Here is a 21,689-nt window from a genome sequence, read left to right on the forward strand (position 1 = left end):
AAAATCTTTTCAACAATCGATAAATTCTTCATCGACACCAAGGCCATCACTACACAGGTTTGCGGCGTCTACAAAGATCGCTGAAAACTTTTAATACTTTAACTCAACTCTCACTCAATTTCTCTTAACGCGGCTCGTTGACACGCCGACTTGGTATCGTTTTATAACTGTTTTACAACTCAAACTCATTGCTTGTAAGTTTTAGTTGTTAAAACAACTATATTAACCAATTGATTCATTGAACTAATACCAATATGAAAATTTTGTAAAGACTGATCTAGTGGACATTTTATCTATATTTACAATGTAGAACATTTTTATTATTATCACTTATATAGTTCAAATTTGAAAGGAAAACATAAAAAAAGTGTTATATTGAAAACGAGAAAATCCAACAAGCTATGTAATCGGTGCTACCAAAAGATACATTTAATAATGTTGATTCAAAACAGCTAGCGAAAATAAAGCAAAACGTAAAACGCGTAAGAAAGTCCTTCGACGGGAGGTGGGTGTAGGGGGGAGGGGGGGGTGGCGGTCGACAATAGGTGTATAGATAACTTTCCTTCCATAGTAGAGTCAATACCGACCCTAGGGAGTTTTACCCTCGAGGCCCGGTCGCTTGGGAAAACTAAACCCTACAATATAGAAAAGGACAAACCTATATGTAAGTGGAGAGTGTAAACGGTGCATGCTTGTACTATGTATTAATAATATATAAAGGAAAAATGCCGAGAACGTGTACAGAGTGATATGTAGCGACTGTTAGCGGGAGAGGGATGGATGACGTCATTTGTCCTCTCCTGATGGGGTTTTATTTTGTTTGTACGTTTACAATTTTTCGTCGTATCTAGTTTTGAATGTTCTATCTATATTACTTTCATACAATTGACCTCTATATTCCCGTTACGAGAAACGTATGCGAAAATTATGTTAGGAAGAAATAAATAAAATGTAATTGCAATTATATTGATTGAATTGCAACGTCTATCAGTAACCAACACGCCCATACTAAATGTAAAGTCAGATGCACCGGATACTAATTCTGTAATGCGCTGGTCACGTGGCGGTGTCGAGCGCCGCGCGACACGATTTGTTCACTTAACGTGTTTATCGCGAGGGTAGACAAATAGCTCCTAGATAAATAACGACAATCTTATTATCTACGGCCTAGTAAACTAAAATATGTCACGGATGATATATATGTGTAGATATTATATTTCGTCATATAAACCATTGTGATGGGCAGATTTTGGAGTAATTTGCTGAGTATTTTGTTGCTCAATTATAAGCTAGGAAAAATTATACTATATTATACATTATACGCCTTGCATAAATCAAAAAGAAACTCAAAAATTTGTTGGTTATTAAAATTGGTACATCAATGACGGCTAGGTGTTGTTTTACAAATTGTCATTTCTAATAATGTGAGTGACGGACGCGTGCGCAGGTCACGTGACTACAACCGAACAAACGACATCATCACACAATTGGATCATTGTAGCGTAATTTAGTTATGTTTTTATATTGCAGCTACATATTGGCCGGATTAGTAATATATTTGAGAGCCTTAGTATCAAATGACAAGCACAATGTTATGCGAAAGTTCGTATGTGTTATTTCTAAATGACTTAGATTATTTAACAATATCTGTCCCTTAATTAAGTGTTTTTTAAAAACCAATGCAAACTTTTTCATATTACATATTTTCTTTATTCTCTAGATTTTAACAAATATTTGTCATATAGATTTGTCCATTCGAGGATAAATAAACTGTCCCAAATGATAGACATTAGATATTTTATGCGTGTATTTATTACTTATATGAAATGAAAATATTTTTCAGACTCACCCCTTACCGGTTCGATGCTTTAATGTTAAATTATGATAATTAATTTATGTTTACAAAGACTGAACACTAACGTCCGTTTTATTTGAATTCACTTGTAATACGATACCCATTCTTCACTGACACAATTAGGAGTAGAGATAAACCCATGCATTATCTAGTCAAGGGTAACAATGGAAAATATTACCCTCATATAAAAAATGTAAGTATAATATTACGATGGGGTTCGTAGTGACATGTGTGAAATCACAATGGTTTAAACTATTTAACTTGATGTTTTTGTTACTATGATGGATTAGATGACCCATCTGAAAATATCAGATAATATTTTATAATATTCGTACTCTATCTGATCAGAACATGCATTACGTATTTCATTATGATATAATCGAATTAAAATCTAAAATTAGTTGATCTTGAACTTGCCAGCTATTGTTATTGTAAATATGTATTAAAATATATTTAAAACGTGAGTATAAACTAATCAGACTATGGAGACTCGGAATAAATGAAACGTTTTAAATTGTATAAGTAAGTTCTTTAATATCGTCTTGTCATATTTTGTTCCTTATACGATTACAATGTACACATATTTGATATACAATTGCTTTAAATAATACATAAGTACTACATTTCCATATTCAGAGGCAATACAGGTGTGATTTTCAAGGAAAATGTTAGGGAAAGAATTCTATATTTTTTTTTCGTATACATTAGGTTTGTTTCTAAGAGATTTCACCATTTTCCTTTTCGTTGATAGAATTTTCTATAGAAAGTCTCCGTGCTAGATAAAAAGATATGTATTGTTTCGAGATATGATTTATTCGAGAATTTTATATCTTAAACGTAATTTTATATATTCGTTGTGATAAATGATATTTTTAAATTTACAATAAGATTCAAATCGAAAAATGGAATTTACAAATTGATTATATTACATTCGTACTTACAATAAATATATCACAGATTTTACAAAAAAAAAAAGTGGTCTCACAAAAAGTGGGTAACTTTAAGACGGCGCAGACCCTGAGCATGTAATTCGAATCCAGCCATCAAACTATGAAATGTCCAGAATTTAACTAATATTTACAGATAATTACAACATATTTACAAACATTATTCTCACCTCCACCACTCTAATAAATATCTTGATTACATACCAACAGATTAAACTATCATTATTGAAAAATATGCCATGATTTTATAATCAAATCATTTATAGGGCATCGAAAACATTAATAGAGTTATATTGCGTGTACATAATACGATGACTTAAATAAAAAATTTACAGGTATAAAATATAAATAGGAATAACTTTAGGCTACTTTTAAACTTATTATAAAACAATACTAACGTGAGCTTATAATGTTTTGTTAGAAAATCTGAACTGACTTTTAGAATTTTTTTTATTGAAACAAAGAAAAAAAAATTCTAACGCTTTTCCATTACTTGGAGGCAAGCGGCGCTGTCTGCGCGTATTGCTGTGCGCTGCAAGTGGGCAGCGAGAACGGATTCACACTAAAAGGCGATGACACCAGACCGCCCATTCCTGCTGACAAACAAATGAATTTACTATTGAAAGTTATATAAAACGTACGTGAAGACATAATCATGATGAGCTCATCGTCAATACTCCCCATGACCTAGAGTATACAGTCGATATTACATTTGCGTTTTCACATTCTGGTATCAAATTGTATTACTGAATTTCATTACCATTCAAGTAGACGAGCAAAAAGCGCTAGCAATAAATAAAAGCGAACTGGAGCAAAACAAAAACAAATGAAAAACTACTAACACTGTACAGCGAGATGTTGCCAATTTTGCTGTTGGAAATTACGCGGTGGACTTTGTCTGACAACTGCGAACGCACTTCGGGACTTGTCTTTATGCGTTTTCGTGTCGATACATTTCGTATGAGTGTTTTGATAGATGGTTTTATTATCGTCATTTCTTTCCGTATAATGCTCGGTTTCTTTGTAAGCATTGTATTCTGTATGTCCGTTTACGTTGGCCGGGTGGTAGGGACCTAGAGACACTGCACGTATAAAGAACAGGGTTAACACAAAGCGACATAAACACATAGCGTGCGGAAGCTCAGCAAATGTGAAATTAAAATTAATTGTGTTCTCACAGTTGGGATAAGTTTGTGTTGTAGTTTATAAATTGCACTTATAAAATTTTATATAGTTGGTGTAATTTTACTTTGGTTATTAAATTAAACATTTTAACACAGGACACAAGGTCTGTTTAACGTTCAGCTTTTGTTGATTTTGATACTTTTATAACATTATATTGAATCATAAATATTTTTTTTATCATATAGCTGATTAAAGTGTATATCGTATTATCATCGTAACAGTTATGTTATTTTATGAGTTTTATTCACCACTAAAAAAACAAATATTTAAAGTAACTATAGAATAAATAAATACGTATTAACATTAAACGAACTATCCAGTCTTCCAAGAATAAACTGATTGACTTGGTGCTATAAATCCTTGCTTTATTGCAATTGATCAATGACGACTTAATATGAAACTTACTCACTAATAGTTTAGGTATTATAGAGATAGTTACAAGAAATTTTAATATGTCTGCAAAAATATAAAATGTTTGTGTTGTTTATATGTCCATACTTATATAAGATGACTGCATACCTACATCCAGAAAAAGCGGGGTAGGGTACTACAAATATGACACCGCTCTATAGATACTTACGAAAAACGGTGTTGAGAAGTGAGGTGGAGTGTGTAAGGTAGTGTATTTTACCACAAATATGATACCGCTTTATAGGTACTTACGCGAGGAGGTATTGAAGAGTGAGGTAGAAGCCGTGAGCGAGTATATATGGCCACCGTTATGACACCGCCATATACATAGATACTAACGCAAAATGGTATTGAGCAGTAAGGTGGGGTGTGTAAGGTAGTGTATTTTCCAAAAATATGATACCGATTCTTAGATACTTACGCGAGGAGGAATCGAAGACTGAGGTGAAGGAAGTGAGCAAGTATTTATTGCCACGATAATGACACTTACGCAAAATGGTATTGAGGAGTAAGGTGGGGTGTGTAAGGTAGTGTATTTTACCACAAATATGATACCGCTTTATAGATACTTACGCGAGGAGGTATTGAAGAGTGAGGTAGGTGGTGCAGGGTAGTGTTGCGGTGGGTAGGCGGCGGGCGCGTGCGGCGTAGACGCGGCAGAACAATACCGCGGCGATACCGAACCGCCGCTGCGTGCGTACTCTTCTAAAAGACAAAAAACATTTCAAAACACTCTTCGTTGTTACGGGTATATAGCAAATTGTGTTAAAACAATTTGGCATATCTATAATTTTTTTCCAAAATATTGACAAGTGAGAATTTTTTTTTCTAAACAAACTGTTATGAATAGAGTTATTATGGCTTTAGTTAGAGTCTAAATCTAAGTGTAAGTCTAACCTTCAGTCCACTGTGAGGCGGCAGTATCTTGGACGCTGACCGCCAACTGTCCGGTGTATGAGTTGAAGGGCATACTGGAGGGCGAGCGAGGAGCGGATAGACCCAGTTGGTTATTACGAGGCATTGAATACAAGGCCTCGGCGAGGTCTGCTGCTCGCTTTAGAATTATCTCCTGGGGATATAATTTTACTTGTATTTTATGAAACATTTTGTTAACTTAATATATTATTTTTTCTATAATCTAATTATACATGAATTTATTTGACGTTTATATACTACAATATAATCATTATTAATGAATGGGATGACATATTTAAATGTTATGTAATATCACCTTTGGTAGTTTCTCTGGATCACCAGGATGCCGCGGTATAAGTTTCTGTAGTCTCTGAAAGCCGTAATCTATTGTAGGCTCGTTGAGAGCTGCTATGCGGAAGAAAAACAGAATCAATCATTAGCCGCTCCACTAACGAATGAAAGCCTAATTGATGGATCGCTATCCAAAGAAATTGTGTAACGGGGATTACTTTTTGGGATGTTTTGTGTCCTAAATACGTTTGTTTATTAGAAAATGGATGGATCCTGGGTTTATGTAATGAATGTTTTGACTTTGTTTAATTGACTTACGCTAATTAAGATTATTTATTAGATTCACATTGTTATTCACAGATTCATGAAACTTTAGCAATTCTGATCGTACATATTAATATTTTCTTTACTCACAAACATATACGAATCTTCCAGGCGCTCCTTTGCAGAATTGCTTGCTCTTGTATGAAAGTGTGACTTCAACTACACCAGGTATGTGCCGCGGTGGAGTTTGAACTCTTATCGCATGTGATGTTATCAGCTGTTAACAAAATCGAGCAAAATATATTATACTGAAAATTATAGACAGTACTTATGACAATAATTTAATTCATTGCTTATAACATTATTAACGTTTTAGACGTTTAATATCTATTTAAAATTATCGATTATAAATTGACTAAAACAAAAGTTTTTAGTTCATTTTCTCATGAAATATCAACTGAAAGAAATAATCATACCTCGCTCCACACCAACATAGTTCCAAATACAACTTGAAGTCCATCGAAAAAGTTGTCCCCCACTATTATTACGGTAGAGCCCCCTGACGTCCAGCCTTCGCTGGGAGATATTGCTTTGATGCATGGCGTTGCTACGGGCAACGGTGGGTATAGCCCCGCTGTTGACAAAACAAACCACTCTAATCTTTATTACACACACTGTAAGGTTGGAATCAATTCGCAGCTACTAAAGCCTAGTTATATGATAGTGAAATAACTCTAAAACTCTGAAATCATATAGCACTGAAGCCATAAAAGTAAAAATGAAAATTTTATGTACAACTTAAAATGTTGAACATAAGCCAAACAACTAAAACTATACTAACTAAATGAAATTTATCTACGAAATACAGAAAAAGGACAAACTTCAAGTCAATAGATATACGATTATTTTTGATAATTGAAAATGAATTTTAATTGCTCGCAATAGAGGTGGAGATCGCGTTTAATTGAATGGATGTTATAACATTATCGCGGCGTTAGAAGGCTGTGAGGGGGACACGCGTCGTGAGACAACAGGGAGAAACTGAAATCTTACGAACAAAACGACTCGGTAATAAAGACTAGAAGAGAAAGTGAATTTAAGGGGACGAAAGCAGATTACAACGGAGGTACTTTTTAATTTGAGTAATAAATATTTTTTTCCCTACCCCTGAGGGTGACTAGTAATTAATATTTCATATACTTTTACTCAGATTTTAATAGCAGGAGAGGAGGGAAAGAGTATTATAATATAATGCCAATTATATATGTATGTTTATTCGTTTTCAGCGTAAGGAGAATCATCAGATTATATCGAACATATTTGGTATTTGTCACAAGTTTAATATAAATTCTAATAAAATATCCACGAGTTCGTTTAGTCGCCTACCCATCGCCCCCGTTTAAGTTCTTTGCGAAATGTCTACTGTGATTCCTCGCATACAAACGACGTCATCAATTCTTGTATTACGACTTCACACTCGCCTTTACAGCGAATTGCCAACTATCAAATCATTCGAACTACTTGTAGTGATATATATTGAAATTACATCCATCGAAATGTCGTATTGTAAAAATTAAGGCGGAAGAATTTTAACCTGAGAGACTGCATAAAAAAATATATATTTTAACCTGAGAGACTGCATAAAAAAATATATATAATATTTCACTAACACATAATTTTTATATTAATTATAAATGTGATGACAAAAGTATAACAAAATTTATCACGATAAAAAAAAATCTTACAACTATAAACTCAAGGATATGTAAAAAAAAGTATAAAAATAAAATGAAAAAGAAACAAAAACGTACAATTAGAGTCGGGCGCGGCGTCAATACCTTCAGATGGGTCTAATCTCTTGGCACGTCTACCGTGCTTGCTGTTGTTGTGGACAAACATGTTGTCCGATATCGCTAGCAGAGGACCATCCACCATCACTTGCGTTGAGATTACCACCTGCCAGATAAGTAGGATTAATATGACTTACATAATAAAATATTCTTTCATATTATTCTAATATAAGTCCTTTTACACTATACATCAATATACGAATATAGAAAAACTGCAGCAAACAATATTTATAAATAGAACACATATAAACAATCTTCACTGATATATATCACACTTACAAAAATAACCCTCACATGTAAGGAATTGAAAGGGAGAGTCCCAGGGGAGGGGCGTCTGGAATGGACGTAGGTATGCAAGGAAGTGCATATGCAGATATAACAATGTCTACAAAAAGAAACCTAAACATGATTCGTGATTTAAACTGTTAGACGATCTACTATGTATTATCTTTTTCATTTAAAATACTTTATGATTTTTGAGTATATTTTAAAATAGATAACTGATACCAATTACCATTATTTATCAAGATTGACATTTATTAAGGCAAATATATTTTACACCTTTAGTATATTCTTGCCCTTGAATCATTGGGGGCGACACCACTGAATTATTCAATGTCACACAGAAAGCCAAATATAGACATAACTAGAGTCGGTAATCGCTTATGCATATTGATATCAACGCTATATGTGAGTAATATTAGTTCTATATTAGCTTAAAGTACCCCGAAGGCGCAAGACAAATATCGATACCAAGTCACGAAGTAAATTTGAACACATAAGTAGGCTGTGACTGCACCTATGAAGCCTTAACAAACTTTGTATAGAATATGATACTAATTAAACAAAATTTATTTGGCACAAATTTATATTATTAACATAAGATGTTACGTAAAATAAAAAATATTATTAAAATGTGTTCGCAAAATCTATTATGAAATACATCTCAGTATTATTATAATGAAAGTTCATTCGTGTTCAATTCTAGCTTGTGGACGGAAAAAATACCAAACTGATTTACATAAGCTTATATAAACATTCGGATAAATCTAGTGAGTAAGTAAAATGAAGGTTATTAAAAATCTAAAATGTTCCGTGATAATTTTTAAAATCATTTGCGAATACATACGTAACTTACAGCCATAATATGTGTAGACGAAAAAAATTTAAGCGAGCGATAAAAGGAACTGTTTCTAAGAAATCAAAGACGAAAAGATCGAGAGGATAAATAGATAAATTCACATAAATAAATTTAATTTCATTCCCTCCCTAAATTGGAGGTGCTTCAAATATTCAGCAGCAGTGAACGCAACCCTTCCTCTAGTAAGGGCGTTACGAGTTTGGTCTAAGGTAGAAGAGAATAACAATGGCACTGCGCTCAAGATTTTTACTATCAAAAATAAGTAATACTTATACGCTTAATAGTTATTCACGCAGCTTAATATATTTATATTCGATTAAGTACGTTCTGTTATTTATAATGTTTATTTTGATTTATTTATATATAATTTTGTAAGTCAGAACGCATAATCTTAACACATAGATATATTGTAATTCTGTCAAAGACGAGTGCACCTAACCATCTAGAATACGTGTCGACTTTAACTAGTTGGTAAAATAATCAATAAATACCTATCGGTACAAAATTTATTTTTACATTTAATTATTATTATTTCTTTTGTATATTATTAAAATATTACGTATTTACTCAACTTACCTGAAATCGTCTCATATCTCGCGGGTTGCCGGCATTTTTCAAACAATTCTGGTTGCATTTTAAGAAGAACTTTAAGAAAAATCTGCAACAAAAAATAAAGTGAGCATATTCCAGTTGTGTTCTTAATTTACCATTAATTTATATTAACTACAGTTAAAACACCATCTGCTTCCACTTCAGTGCAAGCAATACCGCCCCCATTATAGTAAAATTTGTTTCTCGTGTTCCCAAATTTGTATCTTCCGCTCTAAGTTTTTTTCTTGAAGCAATTAAAACATGTTCACAACTTTTTACATTGTTTTCGAAGATTCTTTTTCGTTTTACAAATAAGCGCTTCAATCAAATATTTTCTAAACGTCCGTTTGGACGCATAACTTTACAATATTTTAAATTGAGTTGAATTCATCTGAAATGATCTTTAGGTGTATGTAATACAGGTCATATAATCTGAATAGGTAAGGTATGTGAAGGGTAACGTAAAGCGCGATCAGCCAGATCACGATGAATGCTTTAGCAGAAATATTTTACATCGCCTCGGGCGTACAGACGCCGAATATCGCCGTGCCAACAGATGGGATTTAACAGAGTTCGTACAACACATAGAGGATATTTATTATAATGCAAGCAAATATATATAAAAATCAAGTTATTTTAGTGCTCCATATCCAAGAGACATAAATATCTCTTCAATATAATAACTAAATATAATCTGAAAGTTCTATGGGATAGTAAAGCGCAACATATATAATAAACCAATAGTAATAAATAATAAGCAATTTATCGGATACTATATATATGCTTTAAATTCTTAATGATCAGAACGTAAGAATTTATTTGAATATACTCTCAAATATGAGGGTAGCAACACAGCGATCTCCAACAAGATCGTGATACGAACAGAACGTATTTGTAGAGCCCGAGGCGACACATCTGTCCGCATTATTTATGTTAAACACCTTATGTCACAATATTGAGACTTGATTTCCGCAGTCATCTATTAATATTTTTTTTAAAACAGCAAAAAGTTTTCACTGTACAATAATAGCTGTACGTAACAAATTAGACAGATACAAAACTTTTTAAAGTTCGGACGATATTTTTTCTTTTTAGTTATTTCTGCAGCTTTAAAGTGTTACAGTAAATAGCAGACGGTTGTTTAAAAAATTCAAATTGAGCATTTAAATCCTAAGAGGTGGTCATTAATATGAAAGCAAGGGTCAAGTGACACGAAATGTATCCGTCCCCATAAGTCTTGCGGTCGACCCTAAGCCACGGATGGAACAGCCTAAATAGAATCTATGAGGATATTACGATACAGTTCACGAGCTGTTCTTTGGATGGCTTTTATCACTGTTGAAAGAACCACATGCACTTTTTATACCAGCCATATATCACAATTCTAAAATAAAATATAAAAAAGCTTTATTTACTTTTAAATTTCATTCAAACATTCTTTTATCAGAAGTAGTTATAACTTCCAACGTTTCCGTTACTGAGACATACCTCTATTCACTACAGCGACAGGCGCTAATTTATACGAAGCGACCCGTTATTTACGACTCACGCCTTATGTGAATTACCTGTAATGAAACTTTGTTGCCTTGTTTATATTGCGTTGCTTTAAATGCAACATAAATACAATTTTTTTTTCATTTATATAAACAAAATAGAACTATCGAAATATATTAAATATTGATTTATATGAAATCGAAATGTAAATGAGAACTATTTTGAAAATAGAAATGCAATCGAACAGAAAACGGTTGCGTAAGAAAACAGGTTGCGACAAAATCAAACCGTCACCAATAAAAGCGGCTGCCTATATAAAAAATATTTACCTATAGCATCACGAACGCGAAGGTAAGTGTATATTTCGTCGTAAAAACTACCCCAACTTTCATCCCTCCGTATTATATACCTTATCCGTTAAAGCTTATCTTTAGATAGCAATACAGGAATACTTGAAAAATTGCGTCTCTCTAACCAAAGTATTGTTTTTTATCCGTTAAAAGATTTTTAGTTAATAAATAAAGTAGCTGTCAGAATGTTAGTAACAAACACAACATTTATATATAACATAACATTGTCCAATAAACTAATACACAAAAGAAGATCAAATAACTTTAATAAGTTCTAATAAGTAACAATACAAAGAAGTATTATTGAACATCGCGTTCAAGATTTTACAAAGAATAAAATACGTCACAGAAGTAACATCATAAAATATAATTTAAATAATGGAGACATTGTTAACGGTACAAAATATTGCTATTATAATGAAATTGGTTCATTATATCGTATGAAAAAGTCTTATAATTTTATTTTCACTAGCATATTCCACTATCTGCTGGAAAAAATCTACTACGGCATTAAGTCGCGGCGGTGGGGCGCTCCAAGGAACGCTTGAATGCCACCCGCCCCATCCTACCGACATTTGTGCGATATTTATTTGCATGGATGTTTCATTTGACGGATTTACATAGAAAAAAATTAAAACTTTAGAAATTACTCAGATTGAAACATTACTTCTATTTGAAACTTTTTTGACATTTTCACAAAAAAAAATAATCAAAATTTGAAGCCGATAATAAATTGTAAGATAATAATAAGAGAATTGATATTTGTAAAATCTATAGACTTCACTCATACGAATAGTATATCCGAAGAACTTACAGCGTACTGACAACAAGCGGTCTCTTATAACTTTTCCCTTTTAACCTTTCGCCCCCAACTCCCGCGGGAGGCGGTCCCCTGAGCCTGGCTCCCAACGCCCCTCGCCACTCAATACCGACACGCCATGCCGCAAAGAATATTTGGACAGATCGGTCACTGTGCTGTGACCTAATGTTATACTTACATACATACCATTTGATTCTTATGAATATCTGTACATCCATTCATGGGTATCAAATTTTCGCAACGACCTACAAACATTCGTAACGCAAAGCCTTTATTTTTAGCTGCAAAACCGACATTGAATCCTTTTTTAAAATACCTTCTTATTACTATTGTTATTTTAATACTCGTATACGATTTTATAAATACCTTTAATTTTAATCATGTCTCGTATAATATTAACATGACAGTAGTTAGTATATACTATTCAGAAATGCGAAATAATCTTTGGCATCGTGCGACGGGCCTATAACGGGCCCAGTTTTCGACTTTGTTTTTCCGCGTGCCTATAGCGAGCGTTAATATTTCAGTACGTACAGAATTCAAGGGTTAACTGGTCCCCATCTACGTCAATAGACAGCAATAACAACGTTCTATATAGACAGAAATAAATACATTGAATGATATAGTACTAAGAATTATAAAATATCTTCAAAGATCCGAATACGATAGTTTTTCGTTAAGGTCATGTCTTTAGTTTTATCTTAAACATTTTTGTATAGGCTGAGTACGATCAGATTTTGACCCAGATAAATTTGTATAGAGTGATCAAAATTCCAAGCTTTATTTAATAATAATATAGGTATATGTAAAAGCAACATTTGTCGAATATTAAATGAAATTATATTTAACGTACAAATAAACAAAAAAATATATCACTTTTAATAATAACAGATTTTATTAATATTTCTCCTTGTGTTTGTAAAAGAAACGTTTTAAATAACGGAACAAATTTGCTTTTTCATTTTACTGCTAATGAATGAAATCTTATTGTAATATAAATTTTTGACAAAATAACTAAAAATAATAAACTATTTATAAAATTCCATCTTTTTCATGCACTCATGAAAAAAAAAAACAAACCATTTTGAATCCTTAATATAAACATATAAAACGAAGTAGTTTTTCCGATCCGTCGAAGGGTATCGCGACACAGCATCCCGTTGCTATGACAACGAGATAAAGCCTCGCCTTTCATAGCCTCCAGTACACACAACATTATGAGATGAATTCTATTCTCAGAAAAAACTCTTTACTTCAATATAATTTCTATGAAAACTAAAAATGGAAATAATATGTATATAAAATTCAATATATTTGTATCCTAACACTAACACATTGATAAGAATTTATTGTGTTCTAAAAGTTATATTAAATTACGTAATATTTAATTCTTACCTAATATAAAAAAATATTTATAATACAATAGTATTATATTAAATTAAGTATGAAGTTTCCATATTTCTCGTAGAATTTCCAATTGACAATACCAATCCGCATCGTCCGAACGCTCCTACCTTGTAAGTATTTCCTTGCCATTCAGTTTTGATAAAACTATCTCATTTTGTACAACACCATAGGCACTTATTATAAAACTATTCAACAAAAGTATACCACTAAAGACAAGCTTTATGTATACTTTCAGATTCAGATAAGTTTTCTCTAAATTCCTTTATCCAAAACGTAACACAGTTAATAAAGCCAGTATCACTTCTAAAGCATTTAGGTTCCAGCGAACGTCGAATTCAGTTGAACCTTTCGGGCGCAATCAACATACAAAGACAATAGGCAACATTACGCGTCACTTCATTGTGGGCACCGCTCTAATTGTAACTACACTCTGGGGTACCATCATCCTCTCAACGTTCCGGATAGTAGGCGTGGACCACTAATCTTCGACCCCTACATACTAATACACAACCTAACATATTCAAACAGAATTAAACCCTACTACTATATCTCTAGGTCGCTATTCGATGGATATAGGTGACGGTATTTGTGAACGTAGTGAGGGTTAACGCACACTATCAACTCATTAAATTGCATCGCCTTTTTAATGAGTCTGAAAGTGAACAAAGGATATTGAACGCGATTACATTAAGTAGGTACTTGTAGCGAGGTAAGATAGTTTGTTTTCGTGGTGGTTTAAGATAAGCAAATTAAAATATTAATAAACTTGTTTTACTTAGCTAGTTTACATTCTGGCGTGAAATTGTTTTAACGAATAGTTAGAGTTAAATTTTGTACAGATTAATTTTATTTTATTTCATTTTATTATAACATCTTCTTTGGTGCTTATTATCTGTCTGACTGATACATGACATTTTCAGTATGAAATGTCCAATTCGTATCTGATCATTAAATTAGTGTAATTTTTTAAATGTTTCTAAGGCTATGAAGCATATATTTTTTTTAAATATTGAAAAAAAATTATTCATCAGTCAAAACTCAACCACAAAGAACTAAAGCTTAACATTTACAACAGCAATTTTTAAACGGATACCGCTTTATGTAAAGCGCATAGTATTTACGAAGCACGCTACCCTCTCATATTTACTCTGTGAATATGCTATAAAGTGATATCACGTGATCGTTTTCGGCCGGGTAATAGTTATAAATTACCCGGGTAGTTTATAAAAGCCGGTTAACCCGAGGTAAGCGGACAAGGCGTATAATTTATTATTGGTAAATTCGAACGCGTTATGTTCCCTATTTATCATATCACAATAGGTGTTCAGTATAAAGGACTTATTTTAAAGCAACGTCCGATTATTATTTTATCTTCTACCGGTGGCTTCTGTAATGTATTTCATGCTGACATTCCCCCACAAGCATATACTTCACTCATATAATATTTGAGACGAATGTAAATAAACACGAAACACAAAATTAAAATTCTTCGAACAGTTCCTCAATATGGTTGCATAGTGTATATCATTTTCGCAGAGGGTCTCGAGACATTATAAAAAGGATACAGTCACGTGCAAAAACACTTTAACTAAATAAATCATTTCTATAGCTACGTCGAGAAGAACCTTTTGAAAATGTTCTATTATTTTATTCGCAAAAAATTGTATTCTCGTTTTAATTACCAACAGAACACACATATTTAACGATCGTGTATATAAGTTTGTATAAGATTTTACAACCACGCAGAACACTCGCCTAAATTAAATTATTTTATGGACGTTGTATGTGAGTGTACAAATTTTATATTCGCTGGCCCGTGCCATATTTATCATAGGGATACTTTTAAGGTATAACCGTATTTGTAGTTCAATGCATTCTGTATTACATTTTTATTTAACAACTATATAAACTTTGATTGATACATCTATTCTAAATTATTTTCCACTTTTATATTCCTAAGACTTAAAAGATTTTTTTTCGTATATCAATGTCGAGTAAATTAGTTAAACAACGGAGAAAATTGTTTTATAAAAATATGTTTTTTAAGTAAGAAATTAAGGTACAACCGAAACCAAAACATAAACGTTATATCGGCGATCTAACAAAACAGCTCTATCAAAATATAACGACTGCGATAAAACGGTGGAAAGAAAGCAAACGCTACACTCGAATTTCCAAAGATCTTCGTTGCATCCCTCTCCCACACATGACTTATGTATTATTCTTCCTTATTCCATCTGAAATTCCATTTTATAGGCTAGCCGATAATATTTCGGCCGCTTCAGGAGATATGTGTTAAATATTATACGACTCTCTATTAAAAAAAATAGTTTTATTTGTAATCTTTAGTGTTTATATTCATTTGCATTTTCATATTACTTCGAAGGTTCAATGATCTCGTCTAGGCGTTTGACTTTAAATATTATATTTAAATATTTCGTCCATGCGATTTTTTTAAATAATATTATCAAACCTACCTTAGAATTATATTTTTAATACTATACTCTGTATACATAATTTGTCTTCTAATGTTGTATTTACTTAATTGTTACTTGGTTTTTGTCCGGATTGTCTCTTACAAACTGTCTTGACGTAATGTCATTAATCTTAGAAGGCTGGCATCGCAGCAAACGACCTCCTGTTAAGGCCCTCCATGGGTTCTGTACCCGTAATGTGCTTGTAAAATAGAAATGGTAGGTAAGTAAACCGAGGGACGCAAGCTAAAAGTAACCTTCTTCTAATTTGAATTAGATTCATTAACGCTTGTAGTAAGTTTTATCGTGGAATCTTTGTTAACGGACAAATAGAAAATAAGAAATCCAGGCGCGGAAAAAAGGTGAATTCTCAAGATGTATTTTTTTCGGTGGGGATCGTGTCGGTAGCATTGTTAAATATATCGTCCAATCAGTATCTCGGGGAAGGAGAAATTAGCGTTTGGAAGCGAATGGCAGACTGCCGTATCCTGGTCTACCCTTTTATGTAGCGCGGCGTAATAAAAAAAAGAAATCTTATTTGAATTTGGAAGACGAATTAAAAAGAAAATGAATTCTTCACTAATTTAAACAGAGAGAGTTTCTAGACGATTTTTGGGGATCGAGCTGGACCGCTTAATTAATGCATTAAAGTCAGAAGTCAGGAGCTTCGCGCTAATGTACATTCCGTTTATTAATACAGACATGCGATAGGACTAATGGATTGAATTAAATTTACTTACTAATGATGACAATTAATAAAATAATAAACTATTTCTGTATCAAAGAAGTTGTAATAATAAAATACTAATCCCATAGGAAATATATGACTATAACACAATCTTATCTTCGAGTTACCAGCATCTAAAAATCTAATCAATGATTTGTGCCGACCTCACGTCCTATCGGAGAGTCTTAAACGAATCGTATTTGTTGTAATGAAGGCTAATTCTTTCATTAAGTCTCCGTGACAATAGGAAAAAATTGTAAAGCAAACGAATACAAATGTCCACCGCTTTTGTGTAATACAAATTGACTTTGCCGAGATGCTTCTTAACGTGATTAACTGTCAGCTGTGTAGATTAAAATATTTTAATTAAAAAAGAATTATAAGATTTAAATAAGAATGATTTTTTGTAAAATTTTACTGTATTATTTTTTTTACCATTAAAAATAAAAAGAAAATATCTTTTTGTTTGAGAATGATATAATATTGTACCATAGTTTTTTCCGTTGTTCAAGGTTTGGTAACTGTAATAATGTATCAATGCATCTGAGCCCAATTCACTCCCGATGCGTTTTATCTCATTTATCAAAACATAAATCGAAATCCGATCTGACAAGGCGCTAATGGGCAGCTCAATGCAATTTAAGCGAACCCCAGCTTAATATAACTGAATTCCTTTTTATATCAGCAGGACTCTGTTACAGTGCACTTTTATTTTCAATTTGTGTTGCAGATATTTGCTATTGTTATCTGAACATTTTTTGAAACAATAATAGCGTTATATTTAAATTATATTATATTTTTGTTAGTAATAATATCAGAGTATTTTACACATATTATAATCTAACATTGATATTACTTCAAAATAAAATCTACCCAATTTAAGACTTCCTAACAAAGGGAAATGGAACATTTCTTTCATCTATAACTTACGAATTATATATCGGGGAGTCTATTACTGCATCACTCGACACTATAAAGCGAAAATTGGATTTACAGTGACAATCGAAAAGCTCCATCAAAGAACCCCGATATGTTTGCCCATACAATTTGAAGGTATCCTATTCTTAAAGCGACTACATTTTCAAAGCGGTCAAGATATTTTCAACAATTTGGTCACTTAGATATCACAAAAAAATACAGTGATATTCATTCTTAAGATTAATATATTATAAAGAACCAATAAATAGCCTTTTTTATTATAATCTTCTGTTTACATCGTAAGACACACTATTTAAATTCATGTATAGTAAACATAAATCAAAACATGAACACTAATAAAATTTACAGAGGCGGCAATTGAGAACCGCATTGTTATACAGTCGCCGTCAAAGAGCAAAGGAAGCTTACTCCTTAATAATTAATTGGTGCTTAAACGCGCTGACGTCTTGCTTGCTTCTCAAAGGGGACTAAGAGCTCACATGCATATGCTCTAAGTGCTTGCGCTTATTTTGACTCCTCACTATTCACGTCATATTGCGATTGATTTTATATAAATAAAGGCAACTTCCACTAAATTTGTGTTCAGTGTGTAAATATTTGAATATATGGAATCGATGATAAATACCGTTCATATTTTATAATGTTTGCTTTCAACATTTCTCTTCATAAATAGATTTATAATATTATATCATTGTAAGTGGAACAGAAAATACAAATCAAAATAATTATTTAATGGATATTAAAACAGTGATATAAGGAACAACAATCCTCAATTATAAGGTGGATTTGAAGAGACATTAATCAAATAAAAAGTCATGATTACATTTAAATCTTGATAACTAATTGAATGGCACTCCATTAAATTGAAATTAAATGTCCATTCTCTGCCTCTAACAGATTCGTATAGGGAACGTAAATTTAATAACAAATAATATCATGACTTACGATATAATCGAAATAATTTAATAAAATTACAATGCAGCTTTTATTGTTTTCTTTTAAATACAAAGGTATATTCAAGAGAATTTAGTAACAGTTTGATTAAATGTGTTTTTTTAATGTACAATCATGATATATTAGGAATTATTTTAAAAATAATATACTATAGGTCTCTATCATAAAACTCGATAAATACTATTACCCTATCCAAAACTCTTACTCCGGGAAGAAACAATTAGTCAGCTGACGCCAGCTCACGCGATGCCTTCATATAGGTAAAAATTAACAGTCGTTTGTTTTACTAACATGTCTTTTGTGATCCAAATATACATATTTAAAAACTATTAAATAGGAGCTCTATAGTAGGGTTGCCTTATATGTTTATCAAAATTAAACTATTTTGTGTGCGTTTTTACGAAACAAATTTTGTTTTCTTCTCTTTTTTTAATTTTTACTAACAAAATTATATTATTTTTAAACTTCATGACTTAGAATATATAAAAAAATATTGCAGCAAATTTATTCCCATAAAAACCAAAGAGAGTGGATGATAAAACCCCGACGCTAATTAAATGGACCGGACTCGTCTTCTTAATAGATTTGTCGCTAATATTTAATAATATCGAAATTGGAAGATTATTAAAAATATTATTCAGGAAACATTTTCTTTAAAAAAATTCAATTTCTTATTGCATTGCATATTAAATGTAATATTAAAAAACGTTCAAAAATTTCAATAATGAAATATAAATTCTGTTTACGGTTAAACGGAAGCAAATAAAGCAATTAGCGTGACCTAGAAAAGGTTGGAAGTGCAAAAACCACTATAGATTAGATACAACATGGTACATTCTAGTTGCAATTCATCATTATTATTCCAGACAATTTATCAAGCGGTTGGCTCGCCTCTCCCGACCGGATCGCACATTCTAACGAGATGCTGAATTTTCACCGAATAATTTCCGAACCGACGAATCACGTATTGGAATTCGAAATGAGGTCGAAATTGAGATAGAAGACTTGTACATGGTTTAGAACTAAAGAATATTTTTGGTTATAGAGCTATGCAAAAAAATTAAGTGTTACAAAACTTAAGCAGAAACTAAAGACTTATTTTACCGAGCAGAAAATTATTTACAAATTAGTTGGACATATTGAATGTCACTTGAGTGTGTATGAATCGAGGGTTGATATTATTAGGAGTTATTACATCTACTCTATCATATTTCAATTTACGATCGTCACCCGGTCTTATCGACTAGAAAAATCAGGGGTTACTGCGAATACTGATATAAATCATAAATTAGACGTCTCATTACTGTAACGCGATTTATTTTCTTGCATGATTTATATTGAGCTCATTAAATTATGATAAAAATATATAAGAGAAATATAACTTTATTTGAATAAAATTCGAAACTTTGACGGCATAATGTAGAAATTTTAAGTTGAACAGGCGTTAGATAAGTCCGAGGCAAGAAAATGCTTGGAGGAATAAGAAAGTGGTCCTAGTTGTTAAGTCTTGTACAGTTTCCACCGCTATCTCTTGGATAAGCAGCCTAATCACCAGTCGTCGGTTCTCTATCGGGCCGTCAGGCTAGCGCGGCCATCCCCAGGGTACGCTTTTGGAAGCGATTTACTTTTTGGTTTACATTACGGTGAAAGTGTGTCGGATTTTTTCGTTACGTCCCATTTTGTATGCTGATTTGACTCATTGTTAGATAACACTAGAAATTTTGTGTCAAGTTAAAGCTGAAAGATAAGTTTTAATAATTTTAAGATACGTTTCTCACTTGTAAAAGTAAGTAAAACCTATTAATAAAGACTTATGAAGCTATCGAAACTTTGGCGGCACAGCATACCTGTTCGGGTCGCGCACCAACAAACTTAGGTTTGCAAACTATTTGTAATATAAATTTATCGTTCCTGTTAACAAGTTACTGTAGAAGTTGGTGTTATAAATGCATACAATCTTATCCTTTTCTTAGTGGTAATATTAGTGCATAGGTTTTTGTCATAAGTTTATCTCCTTAATTGTATAAATGATGAACTAATATATAATAAAATGTCATATAACAACGTTTTTGAAGTTAAATCCATAGTTAAAGTTACCAGTATTAAAACGTAATAGAAGATTCAGCCGCTCAGAAACAAATTTATTTGGCGAAAAGAAAAGAGAGGCGCACGGCGCCGCGGCGTATCTAATGAGATAATATAATAGCCGTGATTCTCTCCTACCACTGTTCACAGGACCAAAAATTACCGGAAAACTGCACAGAAACCCTCGGTTTTAGAACGTTACATTTCCCTAATGTAAAATTAGAATTTTGGTTTTTCGAGTATATTTTTCTTTGCGGTCTTTTAAAAATACAGATACGGGACTTGCGATCAGTTGAATAGGAATCATTTTGATACGTCTGACGTATTTTGATTTAAAAATATTATCATTGTAAAAATTTGATTCGTTGTGGATAAAATTGTGATGGTTATTTTCGTAGTAACAAGCAAGAGGGTCATATCGAATTGGAAATCGATTTTGTCGCACCCGAAATAGGGTGTAAAGATCCCATTGTATATAGATGTCAGCCATATGTCGACTAAGCCGAAGTTTACTTTTTACTAGAAAAATCGTATACTTCATTACCGAGGAATCTTAATCTAAACAAAAACGATCCCAATGTCTGTTTGTAATCAATTAAAGGGCCCAATAACAAACATTATAATGTATCATCTAATCCGTTAATAAGTATTCCAGACACAATATGCTATCGACATAGCCGATTGCACCCCTCGGTCAGCGAACGTTTTAAATTCAAGCACGACAAAACATCTTAATCATTACGCTTCATAAAACCCTTAAGTGATTGCATAGAAGGGACAGCTTGCGTGGGTTCAAATTGATTTCGAAAGTCCATCTTTTAAAGTACCTACCTGCACCCTATCGATATTGTGATTGTAATTGTACCTTCATATATTGAATACAATTTTGAGGGTGTACTATCATAAATTGATTTAAAACTATACTCATTTTATTCCCTATGATATATAAAATAATATAAAATATATCAACATATGCAATCAATACATGC

At 32.3% G+C, this 21,689-nt stretch overlaps 1 protein-coding gene across 1 annotated transcript in view; it reads right to left on the minus strand.

Annotated features, from left to right (window-relative positions):
* Positions 1–3,614: 3,614 nt before the first annotated feature.
* LOC116769705 (transcription factor collier) overlaps positions 3,615–21,689 on the minus strand; it is a 32,984-nt gene continuing 14,909 nt past the window's right edge. Inside the window, exons 8-15 of the mRNA XM_061522642.1 lie at positions 9,436–9,517; positions 7,680–7,824; positions 6,345–6,502; positions 6,019–6,145; positions 5,630–5,721; positions 5,296–5,467; positions 4,972–5,103; positions 3,615–3,884 (exon numbers count right to left, since the gene is read on the minus strand). Coding sequence (XP_061378626.1) covers positions 3,640–3,884; positions 4,972–5,103; positions 5,296–5,467; positions 5,630–5,721; positions 6,019–6,145; positions 6,345–6,502; positions 7,680–7,824; positions 9,436–9,517 — 1,153 coding nt within the window. The 3' untranslated portion in view covers positions 3,615–3,639. The remainder of the gene's footprint in view (positions 3,885–4,971; positions 5,104–5,295; positions 5,468–5,629; positions 5,722–6,018; positions 6,146–6,344; positions 6,503–7,679; positions 7,825–9,435; positions 9,518–21,689) is intronic.

This window comes from Danaus plexippus, chromosome 14 (genome assembly GCF_018135715.1).
Source record: "Danaus plexippus chromosome 14, MEX_DaPlex, whole genome shotgun sequence".
Taxonomy (NCBI): domain Eukaryota; kingdom Metazoa; phylum Arthropoda; class Insecta; order Lepidoptera; family Nymphalidae; genus Danaus; species Danaus plexippus.